Source organism: Nerophis lumbriciformis, linkage group LG06 (genome assembly GCF_033978685.3).
Source record: "Nerophis lumbriciformis linkage group LG06, RoL_Nlum_v2.1, whole genome shotgun sequence".
Taxonomy (NCBI): domain Eukaryota; kingdom Metazoa; phylum Chordata; class Actinopteri; order Syngnathiformes; family Syngnathidae; genus Nerophis; species Nerophis lumbriciformis.
Genome location: NC_084553.2, coordinates 14,621,900 through 14,645,155, shown reverse-complemented (window position 1 = coordinate 14,645,155; position 23,256 = coordinate 14,621,900). Strand labels below are relative to the sequence as shown.

Here is a 23,256-nt window from a genome sequence, read left to right as displayed (position 1 = left end):
GAACTTGAAAGGAAGGGTAACTCTCAGACTAGCAATATTAGCGATAATACTCTCCAGGGGACCTGAGGACACACAATACCTTCGGAGGATGACACATGGACTGGATGCAGGGACAACGAGAGACGAGTTAGCATCAGCATCAAATCACCACAAAACTTTGTTTCGTCTTTTTGCACAAACAATCCACTTCCCTAAAAAACATCCTCCTGAAACTCATCATATACTGATCCTCTTGCCCTTTCAGACTGATCCTCCATTCTTCCGAAATAATACCGAACCTCTTACTCTTCCTACCTTCATTGGTTTAAGGTCGCCGTCCACCTCCACAGCAGCCATCTTCTTGTACCAGGATGCTGCCAAGTTCCTGTTGACCCTCAAGTGCAGGTTGACGGGTTCCAGCAGATCGCTGGAGGGTCGACCCAAAGTCTGGTCCAAACAGATCCTGAAGGACAACAGATATTATCCAACAAGTCACTCTGCAAAGGAGAGCTTCGTTCACCTATCACAGTTTCCGAAGGTGGATCTTTTCAGCTAGTCTTATTTTCTATAGCGGGACTGACCTGGATAGTTTTAGCTGTGTCAGCTGAATGTCCATGTTGTCGATGACGGCGGGGAGGGGGCATCCGTCAACTGGCAGGAGAGAGAAGGTGTTTGCCACTGTGATCAGACCCAGGTCCATCACCAGGGCATCATGGGAGGTGGATGACTGGGGGATGATGATGAGTGGCGCCTTCAGTTTGACGTCCAAGGACAGGCGGAAGCTTTTCTGAGCAAAATCCCGGACGCTGGATGCCGCCCTCTCCGCTGCCTGAGCTGTGGCGGCACTTAGAGCTCCCTTTGCTGTCTGGAAGTTGTTGGTGAAGTTCTAGAGGCAAGGTCATTGACACCGAAGTGAGCCACATCCATTGTGGACGTCATAATATTCAAAACGAACAAAGGGATGAGCTGAAACGTGTCAAAAAGCGACTTTGACTGAAAAGAGGACACAGCTGAGACTCACCAGCAGCGACATGACCAGCTTGTGCAGGTAGACCACCTGGATGCAGCCCACGTTCAGCTTCACACGGCCATCGGTTTTGGCCGTGTCTGCGTATCCAGAGCCTTCTGTGGCATTGGGAGTCAGACTCATAGAGAAACTGAACACCTCATCGCCCACGATTGAGATGGCCTGAGGATGGCAGAACACATGCGGCCGGTGAACTTCATTCACAAAGAAAACGTTTGCGAAGACACTGATGGTTTCCAACTTTCTCATTCTTTGCTGTAAAATAAAGGTGCATATATGACCTTCTTGTGGATGCTTGCAGGATCCACGTTGAGGACGATGAAGTCCTTGAGGCGTGCTGACATGTGAGTCTGCGGTCCTTGCACCAGCAGCGAGCCGTTTATACCTGTAGAACATGTCAAGTCAACATGTCAAAACAAACACGTAAAACTGGGGTGTCCAAGCGTTTTCCACTGAAGAATCAAAGCATACGGGGGCTATGTTAATATTTTACATTTTCAAAACCAATACAAAATATAGATTTTTTTTTTTTACTATCAGCGCTCCCTTAAAGTTTGTTCCGAGGGACCAGAAAGGTCCCAGTCATTAAAATGTTAAAAAATAAGTCACATATTTTTTTAAATTCAATACTTAAATGTCTAGCTCAATTTCAGGCATCTGTTAATATAAAGTAATTTTTTTAACATTTTATGCCCTTTTTGTCAAAGCCCTGTTTTTTATGGCAGAAGCACAAAATATTTCCCCGCAAAAAAAATTCTAAGTGGAATATTATATCTAATGTATTTGGAGTCTTAAAAAGGTCAACAATTCATGACAACACTGATTTTAATTAATTATTACTGTTTAAGCAATGACAGCTTCAAAAAAAATCCAACTAGAATTCTTAGGAATCCAAAAGTGTTAAAAAAAAGGTTTAAATCTTTTTTTCTTTTCTTTGTTTTATAACTTTCAATTTCAATTAACTCTCTACATTAACTTCAGATCTATTTGTCGATAACAAGTTTTAATTATTTTTTCATATTTTTTTGTTTGTTTTATGCCCTTTTTGTCAAAGAATAATAAGCACAATATGTAATATTTCCTCCCAAAAATATTTCAAAGTGTAATTTTTGATGTGAAGTAGTAGGAGCCTTGAATAGTTAAATAATACATAACATTGATTTTTATTTATTATTATTTTTTTTTAGCAATTACACTTTAAAAGACAAACACAGCCTGCATGGCATCTTTGTGTCATCAGAGTGAACATTGCAACTTTATCACGTAACATTTCACTTGTTTGCTCTTTTATTCCACTTATTATTTAACAGTATTTTTAAAATGTGCAGCGGGCCGTTAAAATATTAGCTATGGGAAGCGAATGGCCCCCGGGCCACACTTTGGACACCCCTGACGTAAAAGATGGACTCCAAACTGCTGTGACTTGGTACCTTGGATTTTGATGTCGGCCATGTTGCTGCTCTGGTCACACACCAGGACGTTGAAGGCCCCTAGTGTCACCATCACCTTCAGGTCGATGACCTCGCTATGTGCGGGCGACGTGGACACGTCTGACAGAAACCAAAAAAAGGAGTTTATCCACTGTACAACTGCGTTTTGTTCAGGAGAAAACACAGAAAAGCTAATACAAATAACAGAAAAAATTAACAAATTAAAAGGATGGTTTGACAAAAACAGACTATCTTTGAATCTCAGTCAAACTAAAATAATGTTATTTGGTAACAGTAGAAGGGAAAGTCAAAAGACATTGAAAGGGTAAAATAAGTGTAATAATAGGTGATAAAATGAACTTGAAACCTCATGTAAAAAATATACAACATAAAGTAGCAAGAAATACATCAATAATGAATAAAGCAAAATATGCTCTGGACCAAAATTAATTTCATATTCTATACTGCTCGCTAGTGTTACTATATCTGAGTTATTGTGTAGAATTATGGGAAAACTACTACAAAAGTACACTTCATTCACTAATAGTGTTACCAAAAAATATCAATTAGAATAATACATAATGTTTGATATAGAGAACATACAAACCCTTTATTTATTGAATCACAAATATTGAAATTCAACGATTTGGTGAATTTGCAAACAGCTAAAATTATGTACAGAGCAAACTATTACCTGCTACCCAAGAATGTACAACAGTTCTTCTCAACAAAGAACAGAAATATAACCTTAGAAAAAAATATAATTTAAAACATTTGTATGTGCGTACAACACTTAAAACCTTTGGCATATTAGTATGTGGAATTGAAATATTGAATGGATTAACCAAAGAAATCAAACAAAGAATCAATATGATACAGTTTAAGAGACTGTTCAAACTACAAGTGTCCACAAAGTACATAGAAGAACAAATATGATGAACATCTTGAACTTTTTTTTTTTTTTTTTAGATAATGATTATTTATGTATTTTATATTTGTTTACTTACTATGGTATATTCATTATTTATTTATTCACTGTTCGGTTACAGAGAACAAGGAAATGGGATAAAATTGCTAAAATATGAAAAGGGGTAGGATTAAATAAGCTCTGCTACTTCCTACTCCTTTTCGGACATGCTGTAATGAAACAACAGGGAATATGTGATGCATTACATTGTATCGTATGCATGTTCAAAATTAACTGAAACTGAACAGAACTGAACTGTAAGAGTGTCTCTTGTGAAAATGTACTGCTGTGACTTTGTACGTACTCGACTTGGCGGTCATCATTTTGCTGTCTTCCGCTTTGAGCCTAACAGTTTTCTCTGAAGACGTCATGCTGCTTGAAGACAGCGCTCCTGACAGGAAGTTGACGGCAGACAGGAGAGCTTGGGTGTGGAGCATGAGGTCGAGCGAGGCGAAAGTCACCTGAAAGGGAGGACAATTGGAGAAGATGTACTGTACTGTACTGTACTGACGAGGTGGTCTGTTGGAGCGACTATGGCATTACAGTGGATCCCTCACCTATTGGCGGATTTTTGTAATGAAAAATGATTATTGGTAATTATTATTGACAAAACCTGGCCATTTGTGTTATGAAAAAAATAACAAAAACGTATAATAGACGGATAGATCTAAGTTGATCTAGAGCAGGGGTGGCCAACAGTCAGACATTGTATTGTAGGATTGCAAGCTTGTCACTTATTTGATTTGTTGTTCATTATTCCCTCGTAGTAGTAGTAGTTGTAGTAGTAGTAGTAGTAGTAGTAGTAGCACACGCCCACTTCTGCTTAGCCAGATTTATTGTAAATGTCACACACCAACATAATGACAAAAATTGCCTCCTACAGTCCTAAGACCACAGGCCAGTCTCAATGTCTCACACAGGCAAGGTCAAAGTTCCACCAAGTCCAAGGCGCTGAAGATTTGAAATGTGCTAATGACATCTGACGTATAAGGTAATAATAATAATAATTTCAATAAATATTAAACATCTTAAAGTGCATTTTTTTGCCAGTTAAAAAACAGGGTTGTGTTGTCTTTTTGTTTGTTGCCATCACGTGATCACCGCATTTTGCTTGTTCATCCGTGTTAATGGGCATATATTGCCCATCCAATTTGAAGCTGAAATATTCCTATTTTTTGTTACTTTGCTGTACACTCAAATGGCTGTGATGGCGGGGGAAAAAACAAATACTATTTATTTATTTATTGCACTAATCAAAACCTCTGTGTCAACTCATAAGAGCCTCATGAGAGAGCCGCGGGGTTGGCTAGGCCTTATCTGGAGACTTAAGCAGCGGAAGTAAAAAATGTATGACTTATTTTTCACTCTTTTATGGGTGGGGCCCTTTTGGATTTCCAATAATTTTAGTAGGATTTAATAAAAAACTGTCATAAAAAAAAAATAATACATGAAAATCAGTGTCGTGATTAATTATTAAGGCTCCCATTACTTCACATCAAATATTCCACTTTGACATTTTTGGGGGGACAATATTACATATTTTGTGCTTTTGCCATAAAAACAGGATTTTGACTAAAAGGGAATAAAACATAAAAAAAACTTTATATCATCAGATAGACCTTGTAAAGTTGAAATAGCAATTCAAGCGTTGAATAGGGGAAAAAAAAGATGACTTATTTAAAAAAAATTCATGACAGAGACCAATCCAGGTACCTTGGACCAAATTTGAAGGGAGACCTAAAGGTTGAAAAAGTTTATATACTGTACTGGTTTTGAAAATAAAAAATATCAAAATGGTAGAAAATGCATGCTTTGATTTTTCAGTTTGCGGCTCTCAGTGGAGAAAGTCTAATGTTACATTTTCTCATACGTATTTGTATGTACTGTACTCACGTTAATCATTTGCTCCGTGTTCTTGTACACGCTGGAGAAATTGGGTCCGTGGCGATCAGCCTGAAGTTGTGGAAAAATCGTTAAGATAAAGGCAGTCCGAATTTTTACTTTGCTGTCAACTAGGTTGGCAGCACCTACGTCCCACAATACACCTGGTGCTAGGAAAGGGCATAATAATCCATGGTCAATTTTTCTCAATAACCAATTAAATCAAATTGAGTGCCTTGCCCATCCCTGCCTGGTGAGATCAGGTGATCAGTGATGTCATCACCTTGAAGTACTGCACTTTGAGCAGCTCGGCTCCAGACCCCACCGATGAGTTGACGAGACACAGCGGCTCGCCGTTGGCGTCTGGTGCCACGGACAAGGGGTGTCGACAAAGTTAGAATATGAAGCAGGTGAAAAGAGGGCAACCGCTGACCTTTGAACTCCAAACAGGTGAGGAGCATCTTCTTGATGTAGGTGGTGGCACAGGTGTCGTACTTCCTGACTTTAGTGTCCACGCCCAGGTGAGCAAGGGTGAAGACCAAGAAAGGAGATTCCTTCTGCTCGCTTGGCTTCTTTTTCTTCACGGTCAGCAGAACCTTGAAGGACAACCTATGGTCACCCACCATCCAACATCCGGCACGCTCACGCCGCCACACTACCTCTTGGACTTCAAAGTTGAGCAGGACGTTGACGGTGTTTTCACACGGACCGCCGTTAGCGATGGCGCCGCCGCCACGTTCCGATGGCAACGTCACCTCTACCTGCCGCTCTGCAAGCTCCGCAGTGTCTGTGGATGCAAATAAATGGTCCAATCACAGAAGAGAAGAGATTCATTTTAACATCACCATCATCTCCCAACATGCTCACCTTGAGGTTTGCGTGGGTTGGCGTCCATTTTGTGCTCTCTGCTTCCTTCTCCAATGTTCTCCAGCAGAACCTTCATCAGCACACTCACGTCTTCCTCTCCTAGACCCACCTGGCGGACACACCTAACGTGAGTGTCGCTGCGACCACAAAGCCAACACTACACCCAAGAAGTGTTACCTTCAGGGACCGCAGGACTCCTTGGACGTGGACACCAGGGATCTTGGTGTACCAGGCGGCGGCCATGTTCCTGGTGACGAGGAGCTCAACGTTGATTGGCTGCAGCATCTCAATCTCTGGCAATGAGGAGTCTTTGCTCAGCGTAGTTCTGTGGAGGAATGCCAGTTCAGTGGCGTTTGGTTTCTGATGCTGGTGTGTAGCGGCTACCTGGAGAGCTTTAGCTGCGTCAGACGAACGTCCATCTTGTCCACCACGGCCGGCAGTGAGAAGCCTTCGGCTGGCAGCAAGGAGAAGCTGTTCGACACCTTGATGAGACCCAGATCCACTACCACGGCATTCTGGGAGGTGGACGACTGGGGGATAATGATGAGCGGCGCCTTCAGCTTGATGTCCATGGACAGACGGAAACTCTTCTGGGCAAAGTCGCGAACGCTGGACGCCGCTTTCTCGGCTGCCTGAGCGGTGGCGCTGCTCAAAGCTTCTTTGGCTGTCTGGAAGTTGTCGACAAACATCTGGAAGAAGAATCAGAGAGGAGAGGCAGACATGACGCCACGAGATGAAGACCTCCAGTAAAGAATGCCAGTTGATTTCCTGCTTCAAATATTAGTCTCATCTACAATTCATGTCTGGAGTTGTTTTTATGCTGTGAAGTTCATATTTTGTCTCATTATTTAGCTTTATATCGCCCTGTTATAGAGCAATGTTTGCTAGAGATATCAAGATTCAGTTTATGCTGTTGAGCCTACAAGAGATGTATTCATCTAGTTCAGGGGTCGGCAACCCGCGGCTCTAGAGCCGTTTAGTGCCGCCCTAGTGGCTCCTGGAGCTTTTTCAAAGATGTATGAAAAATGGAAAAAGATGAGGGGAAAAAAAATTTTTTTTTGTTTTAATATGGTTTCTGTAGGAGGACAAACATGACACAAACCTCCCTAATTGTTATAAATCCCACTGTTTATATTAAACATGCTTCACTGATTCGAGTATTTGGCGAGCGCTGTTTTGTCCTACTAATTTTGGCGGTCCTTGAACTCACCCTAGTTTGTTTACATGTATAACTTTTTCCGACTTTCTAGGACGTGTTTTATGCCACTTCTTTTTCTGTCTCATTTTGTCCACCAAACTTTTAACGTTTTGCATGAATGCACAAAGGTGAGTTTTGTTGATGTTATTGACTTGTGGGGAGTGCTAATCAGACATATTTGGTCACTGCATGACTGCAAGCTAATCGATGCTAACATGCTATTTAGGCTAGCTATATGTACATATTGCATCATAATGCCTCGTTTGTAGGTATATTTGAGCTCATTTAGTTTCCTTTAAGTCCTCTTAATTCAATTTATATCTCATGACACACTATCTGTATGTAATATGGCTTTTAATTTTTTTGCGGCTCCAGACAGATTTGTTTTTGTATTTTTGGTCCAATATGGCTCTTTCAACATTTTGGGTTGCCGAACCCTGATCTAGTTTATTAATACTATTAAGGATATTTTAATAATGGTAACAAATAAAACCAAAGACGCTATACTGTGGTCATCCGTGTCCAATACAGCACTTGGTTTTCCCGCACAACAACAACTAACTTTTTAGTTTCGGTTATGAAAATCGAGAAAAAAAATATACGGTGGATTGGACCAACAATACAGCTGAAATATAACAATATTACTAGGACTTAACATGATGTTAGTTTATTTGCACAGCCACTTCTTCATAGTTATATTTACACAGAGCAACCTTTCTTTACGTCTAGTTCAGCTCTCGAAAACTAATATAGTCGAGAATAAAGTTTCTCAAACAAATCAAATGTTCAAACAAACATTTCACAAAGTGATTGCTGCAGACACAAGCATGGTCTGATTGTATTCCACAAGATGATGAAAGTGATATTTTCAAGAGCCAATTTCTTTGACACACTTTTGTTTTTTCCCTGACTTTATTATCTTTATGAACCACTTCTTTCCCGACTCCATCAAAGCTCTTACCTATCTCTCCATTTGAACAATTGGAACATCCAAGAACAGAACAGCAATACCGCATTTTCTAATCAAACTCTACACTCACTCTCACTTGTTTTAATGCTACGCTCAAGCTGCTTGACCATCATGCAAATTAGGCTGTGAAGAAGAAATATTGTGTCATATGCAACCCAGCTATATTCATGCTAAAAAAATAAAAGTTTCTAGATCATAACTTTGTCCCAAAGTAGTCTTTGGGGTCTCTCACAAGGTCTGCCATGAGTAGTAGTGTTGTTGTTGTTGTTCAAGGAAAGAGCAAACGTTTTAATGAGTCTATTAAGCCGTTTGCTTAAAATGAGCAAAATACGTAAAGGTTACATGTTATTCTAAATGTGGCTGTTACTACATTAGATATACACTATATTGCCAAAAGTATTTGGCCACCTGCCGTGACTCACATATGAACTTGAAGTGCCATCCCATTCCTAACCCATAGGGTTCAATATGATATGGGTCCACATTTTGCAGCTATTACAGTTTTAACTCTTCTGGGAAGGCTGTCCACAAGGTTGCAGAGTTTGTTTATAGGAATTTTCGACCAGTCTTCTAAAAGCGCATTGGTGAGGTCACACACTGATGTTGGTCGAGAAGGCCTGGCTCTCAGTCTCCGTTCTAATTCATCCCAAAGGTGTTCTATCGGGTTCAGGTCAGGAGTCTGTGCAGGCCAGTCAAGTTCATCCACACCAGACTCTGTCATCCATGTATTTATGGACCTTCCTTTGTGCATTGGTGCACAGTCATGTTGGAAGAGGAAGGGGCCTGCTCCAAACTGTTCCCACAAGGTTGGGAGCATGGACTTGTCCAAAATGTTTTGGCATCCTGGAGCATTCAAAGTTCCTTTCACTGGAACTAAGGGGCCAAGCCCAACTCCTGAAAAACAACCCCACACCATAATTCCTCCTCCATCAAATTTCACACTCGGCACAATGCAGTCCGAAATGTAGCGTTCTCCTGGCAACCTCCAAACCCAGGCTGGTCCATCAGATTGCCAGATGGAAAAGCGTGATTCATCACTCCAAAGAAGGCGTCTCCATAGAGTCCAGTAGCGACGTGCTTTACACCACTGCAACGCTTTGAATTGGACTTGGTGATGTATGGCTTAGATGCAGCTGCTTGGCCATGGAAACCCATTCCATGAAGCTCTCTGCACACTGTACGTGGGCTAATTGGAAGGTCACATGAAGTTTGGAGCTCTGTAGCAACTGACTGTGCAGAAAGTCGGCGACCTCTTTACACTATGCGCTTCAGAATCCGCTGACCCCTCTCTGTCAGTTTACCTGGCCTATCACTTGGTGGATGAGTTGCTGTTGTTCCCAAACTCTTCCATTTTCTTACAATAAAGCCCACAGTTGACTTTGGAATATTAAGGAAATTTCACGACTGGATTTGTTGCACAGGTGGGCATCCTATGACAGTTCCACGCTGGAAATCACTGAGCTCCTGAACGCGGCCCATTCTTTCACAAATGTTTGTAGAAACAGTCTCCATGCCTAAGTGCTTGATTTTATACACCTGTGGCCGGACCAAGTGATTAGGACACTTGGTTCTCATCATTTGGATGGGTGGCCAAATACTTTTGGCAATATAGTGTATACTTACACCCTGTATTATAAAATGTTGATGGAGGTGGATGTTTTTAGCACGCTTTATAGGCGGAATAGAGCGAATCCGATTTGCTCCATTGTTAGGTGACTTTTACAAGCGTTTATTTACGAGTTAGAATGCATTGAAAAAAGAAAAACATGTGTTCTTGTCTTACCTAAACATTGTGAATGATAAACAGCAGTTCCCCTTTAAAATAAAATTGATTCTTCATGAATCCGCCTGGATGAAGCAGGAAGTGAAGAAGGAACAGGCAGGTCATATGACTGTGAGGGGGCGGGGTTAATGGATGGAAGTGCTCTCAATTATGTTTACGGGACAGTGCCTGGTTTAATTAATAAAATTTTTTTTAAAAAAAGGCCGCTCAAGTTAAGGTAAAATCCGGCATATGAGATTTGAAAGTCTGCTGTTGAAGTGTCACTTAGATTATCTAAATGAACAATTTGCAGCTAATCAAGACTGAATCAAAAATCGTACATGATATGTTAGAGCTATAAACAAAAACAGGCTTTCTTGGACCAACAACAAGCAAATGATTACTGAGGTGTGAAGGTGTGATGGGGTGTCGTGGTGTGGTGTGGCCGCATGCTACAGGCTATACCTCGTCAGCAGACGCACAATGAAAGCTTAAAGAAGCCTGAAAGGACAAAAGACATGACAAAAAAGACAGGAAATATGAGCGACAGAAGGAAGGGGCGCAGGAGGGAGAAACCTTCGGCCGGTTCTTCAGCACGTGTCAGGATTTGAGTACATGACCACGCGCTTCTGGGTATGAATGTGTTTGTGTTTGTGTGCAGTTGTCTGACCAGCAGGGACATCAGGAACTTGTGCAGGTAGACGATCTGAATGCAGCCCAGACGCATGGTGACTTTCCCGTCCACCTTGGACATGTCGCTGTAGTTGTCCCCCTCGGTCGCCCCCGAAAACAAGAACAGTTGGAAGCTGAACACCTCCTCCCCTACGATGGAAACCGCCTGGTGAAGAAGGACAAGATGCCAGTGAGCAATGAACAACTGTCCTCTTTCGTGTTGTTTATGTGTCCCTCTTGTTTTCATGTGTTTTTTGACCTAATATTTTTTAATCTGCACTGCAGCCACATCATTTGCCTATTGTGGGATAAATAAAGTCTATCCTCTCCTATAAATCAGGGGTGTCCAAACTTTTTCCACAGAGGTCCGCACAATGAAAAATCATATCATGCGGGGGCTGTTTTGATATTTTTAATAATAAAAACCAATACAATATATTGATTTTTTTTCACCTTTAGGACTCCCCTCAAGTTTAGTCCCAGGGGCCCAGAAGGGTCTGAGTCATAAAAATCTTAAAAATAAGTCATACAATATTTTTTTTTCAACACTTAAATATCTTGATCAGTAAATCCACTTCAGATCAACTTTTGATCTATCTGTCAATATTAAGTGGATTTTTATGATTTATGATTTAACCCTGTTTTTAATGTCAAAAACACTAAATATGCAATGTTTTCCTCAAAAAAATTCTAAGTGAATTATTTGATCTGAAGTCATTTGAGCTTTGAATAGGTCAATATTTAATAACAACATTCATTTTTATTCATTATTATTTTTGAGCAATGACAGTGAAAAAAAAAATCCCACTAAAATCTTTAGGGATGGAAAAGGGTTAGTGTTAAATATATGTTCGATCTCGATTATAAGTTTAAAAATTTTTTTTTTGGGTGTTATGCTCTTTTTGTCAAAGAAAACTTTGTTTTTTATGGCAAACACACAAAATATGCATTACTTTCCCCAAAAAACATTTCAAAGCGGAATTTTTGATGTGAAGGAATCGGGGCCATGACTAAGTCAATAATTTATAACAACATTAATTTTGATTCATTATTATTTTTTGACTAATGACAGTTTTAAAGGGAAAAAAACAGAATGCATAGCAGTTTAGTGTTATTAGAGTCAACATTGCATTTTTTTCTTGTTACATTTCACCTGTCTGCTCTGTCATGCCACTTTTTAAGGTTTTTTTGGGAATATTTCTTTGAATGGACCGTTAAAGAATTAGCTGCGGGCCGCAAATGGCCCCCGAGCTGCACTGTGGACACCCCTGTTATAAACAATAAATACACAAACAGTAGTAAGATAACATTGAGGTTCAGAACTGCGGTGAGAAAGATGTGGTGGGTGGGTCTTCACGGGGACTCCAACAAACAGACCTTGGTGTGAATGCTTTGAGGGTTGACGTCTCTGACCACAATGTCTCGGAGTCGGGCAAAGACCTCGGTCTGCTTCGCTTGCACCAGCACTGACGCGTCAATACCTGCAGGGCGGCGACAGTCATGCGCACAAACATCACAGCAACAAAAACAACCCTAAATTCTTCCCTTCATATTTCCTACCTTGGACCCGAATGTCGGCGATGCGACGGCGGTCGTCACACACCTCCACGTGGAAACATCCCAACATGGCGAACAACTTGAAGTTGAACACTTCAACATTTTTAACTCCTTTGGACACTGGAGGGGCAGTTAAAAATCTTAGCTTACTGATGGAATGTACAAGCATCAAGCATCTTCCGACTCACCCGTCCAGCCCCGTCCCTTTTCCACTTGCTTCCTTGCATCAGTGTTGCGAGGAGAGAGCAGCTGTGGTGGCATCGCGCTGGTCAGGAAGTTGATGGTTGCAAGCAACGCTTTAGCATGAAGGAGGAAGTCCAGGGAAGAAAACTCCACCTGCAGCAGAGCGACACCTTGAGGTCCAGGCTGCACGGATAACATATGGCTTGTGGTAACTAGGGAAACGCTTCTTTGTCCCACCTTCAGCGTTTGCTCGGTGTTATTGAACAGTGTTTGGAAGCTGGGCCCGCTAGGATCAGCCTGCACGACGACATGAAAATAGTCAAAGCGGCGTCACCTTTGGTGTCTCAGTGGAAGGGACTCCTGTGTGTTATTTTGTTACTTACCTTGATGAACGCCACCTTGAGAAGGTCCGAACTCTGCTGCTCGGAGCAGCTGATCAGGTGAAGTGGAGGACTGCCGTCATCTGCAAAGTTAAAATACGCTGCCGTGATTGTCCAATTAAATATGGCTTGACAGATCCTTTATTAATAACCCTGTCACATTACGCTCGGCTCTCCATTTCAAGGCCAGCAAGGCCTTCTCTGCTGGCCTAAACACTTTCAAAAGCACTGACATAACTTCACTTCTAGTATTTGTTCCATGAAACGGTACTCGTTATTCCATATAGTCTATTATTCTTCATTTTGCAAAGTTTCTTTTGACTGCACTGCTAGATTTTTACGTCCAATCAGATTTCATCTTCTATGTGTTGCCATGTCAAAGTTCTGTGCCCAGGGCCTTCAGAATTAGTAGCGCAGGCCGATGTCACTTGAGGGGGACCTATGATAAATGTAGTCTTTTCTGACTTACAAATGTTTTTACAATGTTGGATACTCATGTTAAACAATGTCAAAGAACCAAATCATGAAGTTCATGTATTTTGGCGTGAACTTGTTTGCAGTTTTGGATGCCTTTTTCTGCAGGGTTTTGCAGTCTGGCTACGTTGTGACTTGGGGGGCCGCATTGGGCTTGTCAAATGATACGAAAGCATGTATTAATCAAAAAGATGATTAATCATTTAACACATAAACCATAAACCTTAGGTCAGGTTAATTCGTAAAATAAGTACTAATCAAATATACCGTATAAGAAGGGACTTATTAATAACTTGGAAATACATGTACATATAATCATGTGCCAAAATAAATACACTAAATTAATAATTAATATGTTTCTTAACTTAACTGTTCATAAAATTACAGCTTTACCACTTAAGTCATAAATTCTGCGCTTAAACTTCTCTATGACTTAAGGTCCAGACATTTTCTGTTTGTTGAGATTGTCATTACTGCCACAAGTGGGAGAAAAGTGAATTACAACCGAGTACTGTTGCGCCCCATACAGAGAAACATATCTTTTTTGGTGGCCATCTATGGAGCCCTCTTGGCCCAGCTATGGTTAAGAAACACTGGTTTAGACCACAAAAACGTTTTTTCAATGTAGATTAAACTCATGTAGATCAATTGATTAACGTGGACACCGACTTAAACAAGTTAAAACACTTATTCGGATGTTACCATTTAGTGGTCAATTGTACGGATAATGTACTGTACTGTGCAATCTTCTAATAAAAGTTTAAATCAATCAATCAATAGACCCCCCCTTAATCTATAATACCAATGGGCCTGTTTATTTAACCAATTAGATTTCTAAACTATATTATTGATGGTTTATATAATTATAACGTGACAGTGGCGGTGTTAGGAGGTGGATTAAGCCGGTTAAAGCCCATGCACGAACTGCACCGCACAACACCGGAGCTAAAAACAGCATTTACTGGACTGGACCACCTGGTGGAAATGGGATTTTAAAAGTTAAAGTACCAATGATTGTCACACACACACACTAGGTGTGGTGAAATTATTCTCTGCATTTGACCCATCACCCTTGATCACCCCCTGGGAGGTGAGGGGAGCATTGAGCAGCAGTGGTGGCTGCGCCCGGGAATCATTTTTGGTGATTTAACCCCCAATTCCAAGCCTTGATGCTGAGTGCCACACAGGGAGGTAATGGGTCCCCATTTTTATAGTCTTTGGTATGACTCGGCCAGGGTTTGAACTCACAACCTACCGATCTCAGGGCAGACACTCTTACCACAAGACCACTGAGCAGGTCAGGTTTAGAAGTTTCCTAGCAGATATGTTACCTGGAACATCACAATAATCCAGCGCGACTGTGCGCAGGTATGACGTGATGCTCAGGTCGAAGCTCCGACTCTTCCCCTCAGCTCCAAGCTGACAGACACTCAGCGACAGCACCGTCTTCTCCTGGTCCGCTTGCCGCGTCAGCTCTAACAGCACCTGAACGCAACACTGTTACTTTCACCTGAACTGGACGTAGTAGAAGGAGGCAAACGGCAGCAGACCAACCTCTTTGACCTCAAATTTGAAATGAAGGTCTGTGAGATCTTCAACAGCCAAGCGCTGATGCTCATCATCAGTGGACTTCCCGCTGGCGTCCTCATCGGAATCTGACATGTGACAGAATTGATCCCAATGACCATACATTAGAGTAGGAGCATCATCATCATAATTACCAACAACAATAAACCTGTCTCTGCCGTGCTGAGGAGGGCGGGGGGAAGACTGAGCGCACGTGGTCGCGATTCCGCCAATGAGAGCACCTGCAGAAGGAAACACGCCCAAATATAGTCAACGATATCTATCAATCAAATAAAAGTTGAGTTGCCCTAATGAACTGCTATTGAAATATCTAATGTTCTAGAATGGTTACCTTCTCAGTTGGAGTGGAGGGGGTTGAGCCCACGTGTGGCAGAGGAATGCTGTCTACCAACTCCATAATGTTTTGGATCTTCTGATCTGAGATCTTCACGTGCAGGAGCGGCAGCTCGCCTGAAACCTTCAACCTGCAGCACGAAGAACAGAGCGGATGAGGTCGGAGGTGTGCGAGCCAGTCATTGGCAGTGGCGTCAGAAAGGTGGGAAGCGTACCTAGGCATTCTGGCGTCATTGTCCACCATACACTTTGACAAACGCACAGTGAAGTCCAGCGGCTGAAGGATGTGCTGGACGGACGAACTCTGCAACCGAGCTGACTTCCAGGTCTCACCTGAGCAGGAAAAGACAGTGTGACGCCTTCCCCACAAGCAAAGTTGTGTGTGTGTGTAAGTGTGTGTACCTGACTTGCTGTAGAGGACTTGGACTCTTCGCAGCTCTATGTTGTATTGCTCGTACGCCCGATCCATGATCTCCTCCAGAGACGAAAAGGATGGCGATAACGTCTGATGAGCGTTCTGCTCCACGCTGTTGAACTGCCACACATGGTGTCCACACGTTAAGCATGCACGCTCTACTCAGTGTGTGTGTGTGTGTGTGTGTGTGTGGTCTACAAGGGAGGCCACGCCTACATTGGCTCATTCAGGTGCGACTCACTTTAAGGCTGCCAAAGTCGACAATAATGAGCTCAGACGTGTTGCAGTAGAATCCTGACTTGGGTAACAGCAGATAGGACGGACGCAGGTCTATCCTCAAGTCCAGAACCTTACGGGTCTCAATGATGTGGGATAAACCTGCAAAGAGCTGAAACTGAGCTGAACTGGGTCAGAAAGCTAGATCAGGGGTGTCCTAAGTGGTTTTTTTAACGGTTTGCAGCACATTCTGAAAATACTATTAAACAAAAAAAAAAGTGGAATAAAAGAGCAAACAGGTGAAATGTAACAAGAAAATGTTTCAATGTTGACTAATAACACACAGCTGCCATACAGGCTGTTTTTTTTCTTTAAAGCTGTCATTGTTTAAAAAATAATAATAAATCACAATCATTGTTATGAATTATTGACCTATTCAAAAGTTCAATTGCTTCACATAAAAAATTCAACTTTGAAATATTTTTTGGGGGGAAATATTGCATATTTTGTGTGTTTGTCATAAAAAATTGTTTTTCTTTCAAAGATTAAAACATAAAATAGCTCTAAAGTTGATCTAGAGACTTAAGCGTTGAAAGTAAAAAAAAAAAAAAAACAGACCTAATTTTAAACACTTTTATGAGTGGGGCTCTTTTGAATCCCCAAGAATTTTGGTGGGATTTTTTTTTTAACTGTATTTGCTCAAAAAACAATAGTGAGTTACAATAAATTCTGTCATGACATTGACCTATTGAAGCCTCCACATTCCTTCAGATCAAATATTTTATTTAGACATATTTTTTGGGGTAAAATATTGCCTATTTAGTGTTTTTGCAATAAAAACAGGCTTTTGACAAAAAAGGCATAAAAAATAAATTAAAAAAACCTTTATATTGACAAGCTGATCTAGAGATTTAAGCATTGGATACATCTTCTGGGTTTTTTTCAAATTACATGAGCCTTTTTTTTTAAAACATTTCGGGTCCCCAGAACCAAACTTGAGAGAGGCCCCAAAGGTAAAAAAAACCTTAATTATTTTGTATTGGTTTGAAAAATATCAAAATGGCCCTTGCATGCTTTGATTGTTCAGCGTGCAACTCTCAGTGGAAAAAGTTTGGACACCCCTGGGCTAAATCATCAACATTCTAAGGAGGAGGAGCCAAATGACGACAGATTGAGTCTAAATTTCCCCTAATGAAGCCTCTAGGACTGTTCTAATGCTCCGAGAACCTGTAGAACAATCTAACTAACCTGTTGCTGTTTTTTCTTTAAACTCCTCCAGTTTGGAGAGTGTAGCAGAGGCCAAGACCTCCAGGTCCACACCCTTCCCCATCTTGAAGAATTCTACCAAACTGTTGACAGTCATCTGAGGAAGGAACACAAGCAGAGAGATGAGCAGTGATCCTGCGATTTTGACACGCTGACTGCAGTGTTGGCGTTTACAGCGTCATAGATTATTTCCACGGGCTGCGAGTCCACCCTCAGCAGCTGGTCGGCGGCGCTCTCTTCTGGGTTCAACTCAAAGGTAAAATTGAGCAGTGAAGAGGTGGAGTCACCTACTGAAGCAATGAGCGAGGGCACCGCCCCCTGCTGCAGTAAGCCTGTCACATACCAGTGCTGCAGGGCCGCCTCCACCCTGCAGGGGCACACAACAACACACGTCAGAGTGTAGACACGGTCACATTACAGGAGAGTCCAACGTGTGACCTCACACACCTCACGGCCTGAGCTCCAGGGCGCTGAGAGATTTTAGAACTAAGGTCAATCATCTGGACCTTGAGGATCTCTGGGACGTCCGGCTGGTCTCGGATTGTCACCGAGGTCCTGCAGAGCTGGAAGGTGACCACCACGGCGACGTACTGCGGCGTGAAGATGAAAGAGATCAGATGGATATGGACACGGCGGACGAGGACCCACGCAGCCCGGTGGGCGTGTCTACCTGTTTGGGTAAAGTCAGGTTGTGAGAGCTGCCGCTGTAGCCGATGGCAGTGTAGAGCTTGTCCTTCTCCTCTGCAGTCATGATCCCGTCCAAAGCTGAACCTGGGGAGCAGAAAGACGCTGGCGTCACCTGACATTTTCCTTGCCGTCACGCAGTCGACCACCCACCCTCAGCCTCCTTGCTCTCCTCAGGATCCTGCTCCTCCTTCTTGGCCTTTCTGCTGAAGAAGTTGCTAAAGAAACCGCCTCCTCCCTGCTTCTGCCCTCCCGATGCCTTCTTGCTCCCCGGCTTCTGCCCTGAGCGGACCACCTGCAGGAAGGGGAAAGATCTAAATACCTCGCAGCCTTATGCATCATCATCATAGTGTAAGGCTGGGCGATATGGCTAAAAATATATATCATGATATAAGTGTTTTATATCGGTCGGTATTGAAAATCATTTATATTTTTTATGACCTATCGAAAAAAGGACCAGGACTAAACATATTAAATGTAACCATTTCTTTTTACACATAACCTTCTATTATAATCCCCTCAGCTATCAAGACAAAAAGGAAACAAAATGTTACCACAAACATGGAAAACAATCAATGTAAACACATTTATAAAATCACATTGAACAATAACCTCTTAAAATCCAAAAATAAGGAATATGTAAGAAATGCTTAATAAAGTGTAACAAAATAGTGCAAAACGTGAAAATGTAAAAAGAGAAACTCGAGAATAACCATTTTTTGCAGGTTTAGTGCTTGGAAGGAAGTAACAGCTGTGCTCTAAAGGTGGTGTGGTATTACTGATCTTGGTAGGGACGAGCCACTTGCTAAATTTACAGGCCAAACTGGTCTGACTATGATCCGTTTGACAAAATCCCCCCAAAAACTGCCATACTGTTAAGTTTTATTTATTTATTCGCTCTCTGCAGCACTCATTTTTACTTTCTCTTCTCATTCCATGTAAAGAATCAACAGCGAGACAACAAGATGGCGAAACCAATCTTGATAGTTGACACTGTTACCTGATTGGCTGTTAGCGTGTCACTCCCACTGATCTTATCCTGTGTTGCTGGGTTACCATAGAGCGACTGCCTTTGTTCATGCAACCAACCTTAATCGCAACTTCAGAACTGTCTTCTGCCATGGAATTTCAAAAAATAATCAAACTTAGACTTAGACATTTTTTAAATTTGTATACATATTTTATACATTTTTAGCATTTTTTTTATAGTTATCAATTACGTGTCTATCGCGATATGTATTGATATCGTTTTATCGCCCAGCCCTACCATAGCGTTACCTCCATCTGAGCTTGCTGGCGAGCCAATGTGATGCTGAACACATCCAGAACTTTCTCCAGGTCCTGGCAGAAAGACAAAGAAGTCACATGAGGCTGTTTGATCCACTGAGAAGGCAGGGGTGCGGGGATGGGGTTGTCCATGAGACTCTTTGGACCTGAATGTGGCGCTCGGTGTCGGCGTTGAGCTTGTTCTGGCTCAGTACTTTGGTCTTGTAGGCCAACTTGTAGGCCTTCACGTTCTCGCGGTGGTGTCTGATGTTGGACCAGGACCACATGCGGCTGGTGTGGCGGATGTGGACCTCCAGGATACTGTTGAAGGCGTAACGCCACCTAGTGGAAATGAGATCGGGAGAAGATTTAGATTTTAGCCACCGTTGTGTAAAATCTAACTTCTTCCAGCGAATTTGAAATAAAATATGCATGCTGCTGTTTGAGGTATAATTTCCCTCATTTGGACAAAATGGAACACCTTAGAAATGACTAGATTTGGCCTTGGTTCTGTTTGAAGAAAATAATCACAATGAACGCACCCTGTGTTTTATATCTATGCACCCTCACACACACATATATCATTATTAGCCGGGAGAGAGAGAGTGGAGGAGAATGTGTGTGAGCTAGGCACACACGTCAAGTTAACTTTCAGTTTTGATTTCCCCCAAGGCGTTGCAAACCAAGGAGGACAAACGCAGATGAGGGGGGTGTCCATTTTAGAGATTGCTTCGAGCTTTAGGTAGCTAGGTTCTTTCAATTGTTAAACTTTTATTGTAGCCACCTCTCATCATTTTAAACAGCCTTAGAACTAAATGATCTGGTAGGAGTTTTTCCTTCTATGAGGGAGGGTCCCTATACTGCAAATACCCCAAATGTCTCAAATCTATCCCCTACTACGTGATGTGATGTTTGCTTTAATGTTGGACTGACCAAACTTTGGCGTTGGCATGGATGGGAGTTTCAGGCCTAAACTTCCTGTAAGGAGTGTTCTTCACCATGCGGTCAATGGACTCCAGCAGCTCCACCATGGTGGCGTACTGCACGTGACAACACACAAACATCTGCACTGAGCCAGTATGCATTCAAGTGATGGTCAAAAGCTGCTAGTCATGGACAACAGTGGTCATGTGACCTCAACAGTCAGGCAGACATGTTACCTGAGGTCTGGTCATCTCTATAGCGATGTCCTGGACCTCCAGGTGCAGCTTGGCTTTTGGAGATTGCAGTTCCTGCTCGGCGTTTGGGTTGATGCGCATTTTGGCGGACGCAAAGATGGGTTTAAATACTGAAAAGCACAAACAAAGCGACCCATCGGCCAGTAAGACGAGGCGAACGATGAAAAGGAGACTTGGCTGAGTTGTTGGTGGACTCACTGTAGTGATATTGAGGTAGCTCCTGATCCTTAGTGCTGATCCCACATTTCAATTTATCCTGCAACACACACACACGATTAGTTGGAATTACAACGCTTCACACATAATCAATGCAGAAAAATTACATGTGTTTTATTTAGTTAGTATTAATTTTATCTTTTACAGTGCTAATATCTAATGGCTGAGCTAAATTGAAAATAATAATGTCAGTGTTTTACATTCATTTATTTGTGGCACACGACCACTAGATTTGTCGCTATCTGTCCGCCCTTACTCATAAACACATTATAACGGAACTGTCTGTCAATGTAGCTTGTGGCGGCATGCACCATATCTCCACTTCTAATACGTACCTGGTCTGTCAGAAAATAAAATGACTCAGCAGGAGGGATGAGTATTTCGCAAGCTTTAAAAAAAACGACTAGCGATAAATCTAGCAACTTATTTTTTTTCTAAACCTTTTTGTTTTGCTCTTCATTTTTACTTGTTGTCTCTTCCACAGCATCCAAAAATGACATGCACATGCGTCATGGCCAATTATACACATTATAGGATGACACTGCAACCCACTGCCACAAATAGATTACAGTCCTGTGCAAGCCATTGAGGGTCATGTGAAATCATTAAATGTAAAAAATAATCCTACTACATTGTAAATCATGATTATGACAGGAGACATGGAAATGTTTCACAGCTGCAGAACCCTTCATGTAATGCAGGATTAAAAATGTTTTTTACATTTCAGGCAAATTGATGCACTTTAAATATTTTCTGTAACAGACCAACAAACAATGTTGGTAAAGTTATTCTTTGTTGTAAGTTGATCTATATATATTTTTTTAAATGTTAATAAGGATAAAATGTTGTGCACAGGTATACTTTACAACAATTTTATAGACAGATTATACTATTTACAGCGGAGAGTGGGGCGAGGGCCGCAAAATGTTTTCTTCTTCCTAAGGGGGCGTGACAGAAATAATTGAGAAGCAATGCTCTAATGGTTGACCATGTTGCAGCAAGGCATGATGGGAAGGATCCATTACTGTTGTTTAAATAGAATAGAATAGAAAGTACTTTGTTGATCCCTGGAGGAAATTCAGCACCACAGTTCGCTCACAATAAACAATAAACACTTAGGTATTTTTACATGTGAATAATATAAATACAGTCTATTATACAGCATTATTCACATGGGAATAATATAAATACAGTCTATTATACAGCATTATTCATAAGTGAATAATATAAATACAGTCTATTATACATTCAAGATAAATAAGGCAGTCTGCACCCCTTTTCAATTGCAAGTAGTGTTAGTAGATCGCACGCAACACGCCCCCTTTATAGTACATGCTATTTTATGTTTTGTACACCTTGTTTACTGCATGGTGTTTGGATCTTAGTAAATCAGGCCCCAAATAATTCAAGCTAATATTTAAGAGAATAACTTCCAGTTGATGTATTTAAAGTAACAATGTAAACAAGTGTAAAACAATAATGTACAGTTTAGTGCAGGTGTGTCAAACTATTTTTAGCTCAGGGGCCGCATGGAGGAAAATATATTCCCTAGTGGGCCGGACTGGTAAAATCTAAGCACAATAACTTAAAAATAACGACAATTTCAAATTGTTTTCTTTGTTTAAAAATAGAACAATCACATTCTAAAAATGTACAAATCATAATGTTGTTGTTTTTTACACTTACATGTTGCGGCTAATAGAATAATATTATATCTTCATTCTTCAAAGAGGTTATGTTTTGGCCTGCTTGTTTGTCTGTTAACAACATAACTCAACCAGTTATGGACAGATTTAATGTCCAAAAAAACGAACATAATTCACCTCCCGCTTACAGTGTTCAATGCCCCCACCATGCCGTTCCTGCGCTGAGCAGAGGATTCTGGGAGATGTAGTTTATTTACAAAACGCCAGAAAAAAAATACACTCACCAAGTTTTCGTTTGATACAGTCACCTTATTATTGAGAAGACTTTGGATACAATGTTGTGCATAGGTGTACTTTATAACAATTGTATAGACAAATTACACTATTATAGTCATGGCGGAGAGTAGGGGGAGGGGCGCAAAATGTTTTCTTCTTCCTAAGGGAGTGTAGCAGAAAATAATTGAGACCATGGTTGACCATGCTGCAGCAAGGCATGATGGGAAGGATCCATTACTATTGTTGTGTATTTACTGGAAACATTTTCTTCTCTCCTTTTAAATTATGAATTTCTAGTTATTGAGTTAGTCCCTCCCGTTCCTCTACGTAGCCAAGATGGCGACTACAGAGGGTGGTAAAAGGTCCATCACTGCACACTCGGCCTTTAGACTTCTCAATGTAAATACTCAAAAGACTAAGGGCCTGATTAACTGAGATCCTAACACCATGCGTTAAACAACGTGTGTAATATATAAAATAGCGTGTACTATAAGGGGGCGTGTTGCGTGCGGTTTACTAACAATACTTGTGCAATTGAAAAGTGGTGCAGACCGCCTTATTTAAAGGGGGATTTTGCGTGTACTGTACGGGGCATCGCCACAAGGACAATCTTATTGACTGCATTGCATCTACTGAAACCACTTTTTTTTTTTCAAAACGCAAAAAATGCATATTTAGTAGATATGTCCGATAATGGCTTTTTTTGCCGATATTCCGATATTGTCCAACTCTTAATTACCGATTCCGATATCAACCAATACCGATATATACAGTCGTGGAATTAACACATTATTATTTCGAATTTTGTTGTGATGCCCTGCTGGAT

General features: G+C 41.4%; 1 protein-coding gene across 4 annotated transcripts in view; it reads right to left on the bottom strand.

Moving 5' to 3' along the window:
- The window catches only part of vps13c (vacuolar protein sorting 13 homolog C), an 85,123-nt gene that overhangs the window by 44,226 nt on the left and 17,641 nt on the right, over nucleotides 1-23,256 (bottom strand). For all 4 annotated transcript variants that reach the window (XM_061963789.2, XM_061963791.2, XM_061963790.2 and 1 more), the window contains 36 exons: nucleotides 20,491-20,548; nucleotides 20,275-20,402; nucleotides 20,048-20,154; nucleotides 19,282-19,456; nucleotides 19,127-19,189; nucleotides 18,002-18,143; nucleotides 17,835-17,935; nucleotides 17,612-17,754; nucleotides 17,339-17,531; nucleotides 17,147-17,261; nucleotides 15,924-16,060; nucleotides 15,670-15,802; nucleotides 15,483-15,600; nucleotides 15,266-15,398; nucleotides 15,083-15,155; nucleotides 14,902-15,002; nucleotides 14,679-14,832; nucleotides 12,877-12,956; nucleotides 12,731-12,790; nucleotides 12,499-12,646; nucleotides 12,314-12,430; nucleotides 12,131-12,234; nucleotides 10,752-10,919; nucleotides 6,536-6,840; nucleotides 6,329-6,476; nucleotides 6,152-6,260; nucleotides 5,944-6,071; nucleotides 5,718-5,880; nucleotides 5,568-5,647; nucleotides 5,297-5,356; nucleotides 3,708-3,864; nucleotides 2,437-2,556; nucleotides 1,288-1,391; nucleotides 1,001-1,168; nucleotides 561-865; nucleotides 295-442 (listed from right to left, as the gene is read on the bottom strand). In XM_061963789.2, coding sequence (XP_061819773.2) covers nucleotides 295-442; nucleotides 561-865; nucleotides 1,001-1,168; nucleotides 1,288-1,391; nucleotides 2,437-2,556; nucleotides 3,708-3,864; nucleotides 5,297-5,356; nucleotides 5,568-5,647; nucleotides 5,718-5,880; nucleotides 5,944-6,071; nucleotides 6,152-6,260; nucleotides 6,329-6,476; nucleotides 6,536-6,840; nucleotides 10,752-10,919; nucleotides 12,131-12,234; nucleotides 12,314-12,430; nucleotides 12,499-12,646; nucleotides 12,731-12,790; nucleotides 12,877-12,956; nucleotides 14,679-14,832; nucleotides 14,902-15,002; nucleotides 15,083-15,155; nucleotides 15,266-15,398; nucleotides 15,483-15,600; nucleotides 15,670-15,802; nucleotides 15,924-16,060; nucleotides 17,147-17,261; nucleotides 17,339-17,531; nucleotides 17,612-17,754; nucleotides 17,835-17,935; nucleotides 18,002-18,143; nucleotides 19,127-19,189; nucleotides 19,282-19,456; nucleotides 20,048-20,154; nucleotides 20,275-20,402; nucleotides 20,491-20,548 — 4,746 coding nt within the window. The remainder of the gene's footprint in view (nucleotides 1-294; nucleotides 443-560; nucleotides 866-1,000; nucleotides 1,169-1,287; nucleotides 1,392-2,436; nucleotides 2,557-3,707; nucleotides 3,865-5,296; nucleotides 5,357-5,567; nucleotides 5,648-5,717; nucleotides 5,881-5,943; nucleotides 6,072-6,151; nucleotides 6,261-6,328; nucleotides 6,477-6,535; nucleotides 6,841-10,751; nucleotides 10,920-12,130; nucleotides 12,235-12,313; nucleotides 12,431-12,498; nucleotides 12,647-12,730; nucleotides 12,791-12,876; nucleotides 12,957-14,678; nucleotides 14,833-14,901; nucleotides 15,003-15,082; nucleotides 15,156-15,265; nucleotides 15,399-15,482; nucleotides 15,601-15,669; nucleotides 15,803-15,923; nucleotides 16,061-17,146; nucleotides 17,262-17,338; nucleotides 17,532-17,611; nucleotides 17,755-17,834; nucleotides 17,936-18,001; nucleotides 18,144-19,126; nucleotides 19,190-19,281; nucleotides 19,457-20,047; nucleotides 20,155-20,274; nucleotides 20,403-20,490; nucleotides 20,549-23,256) is intronic.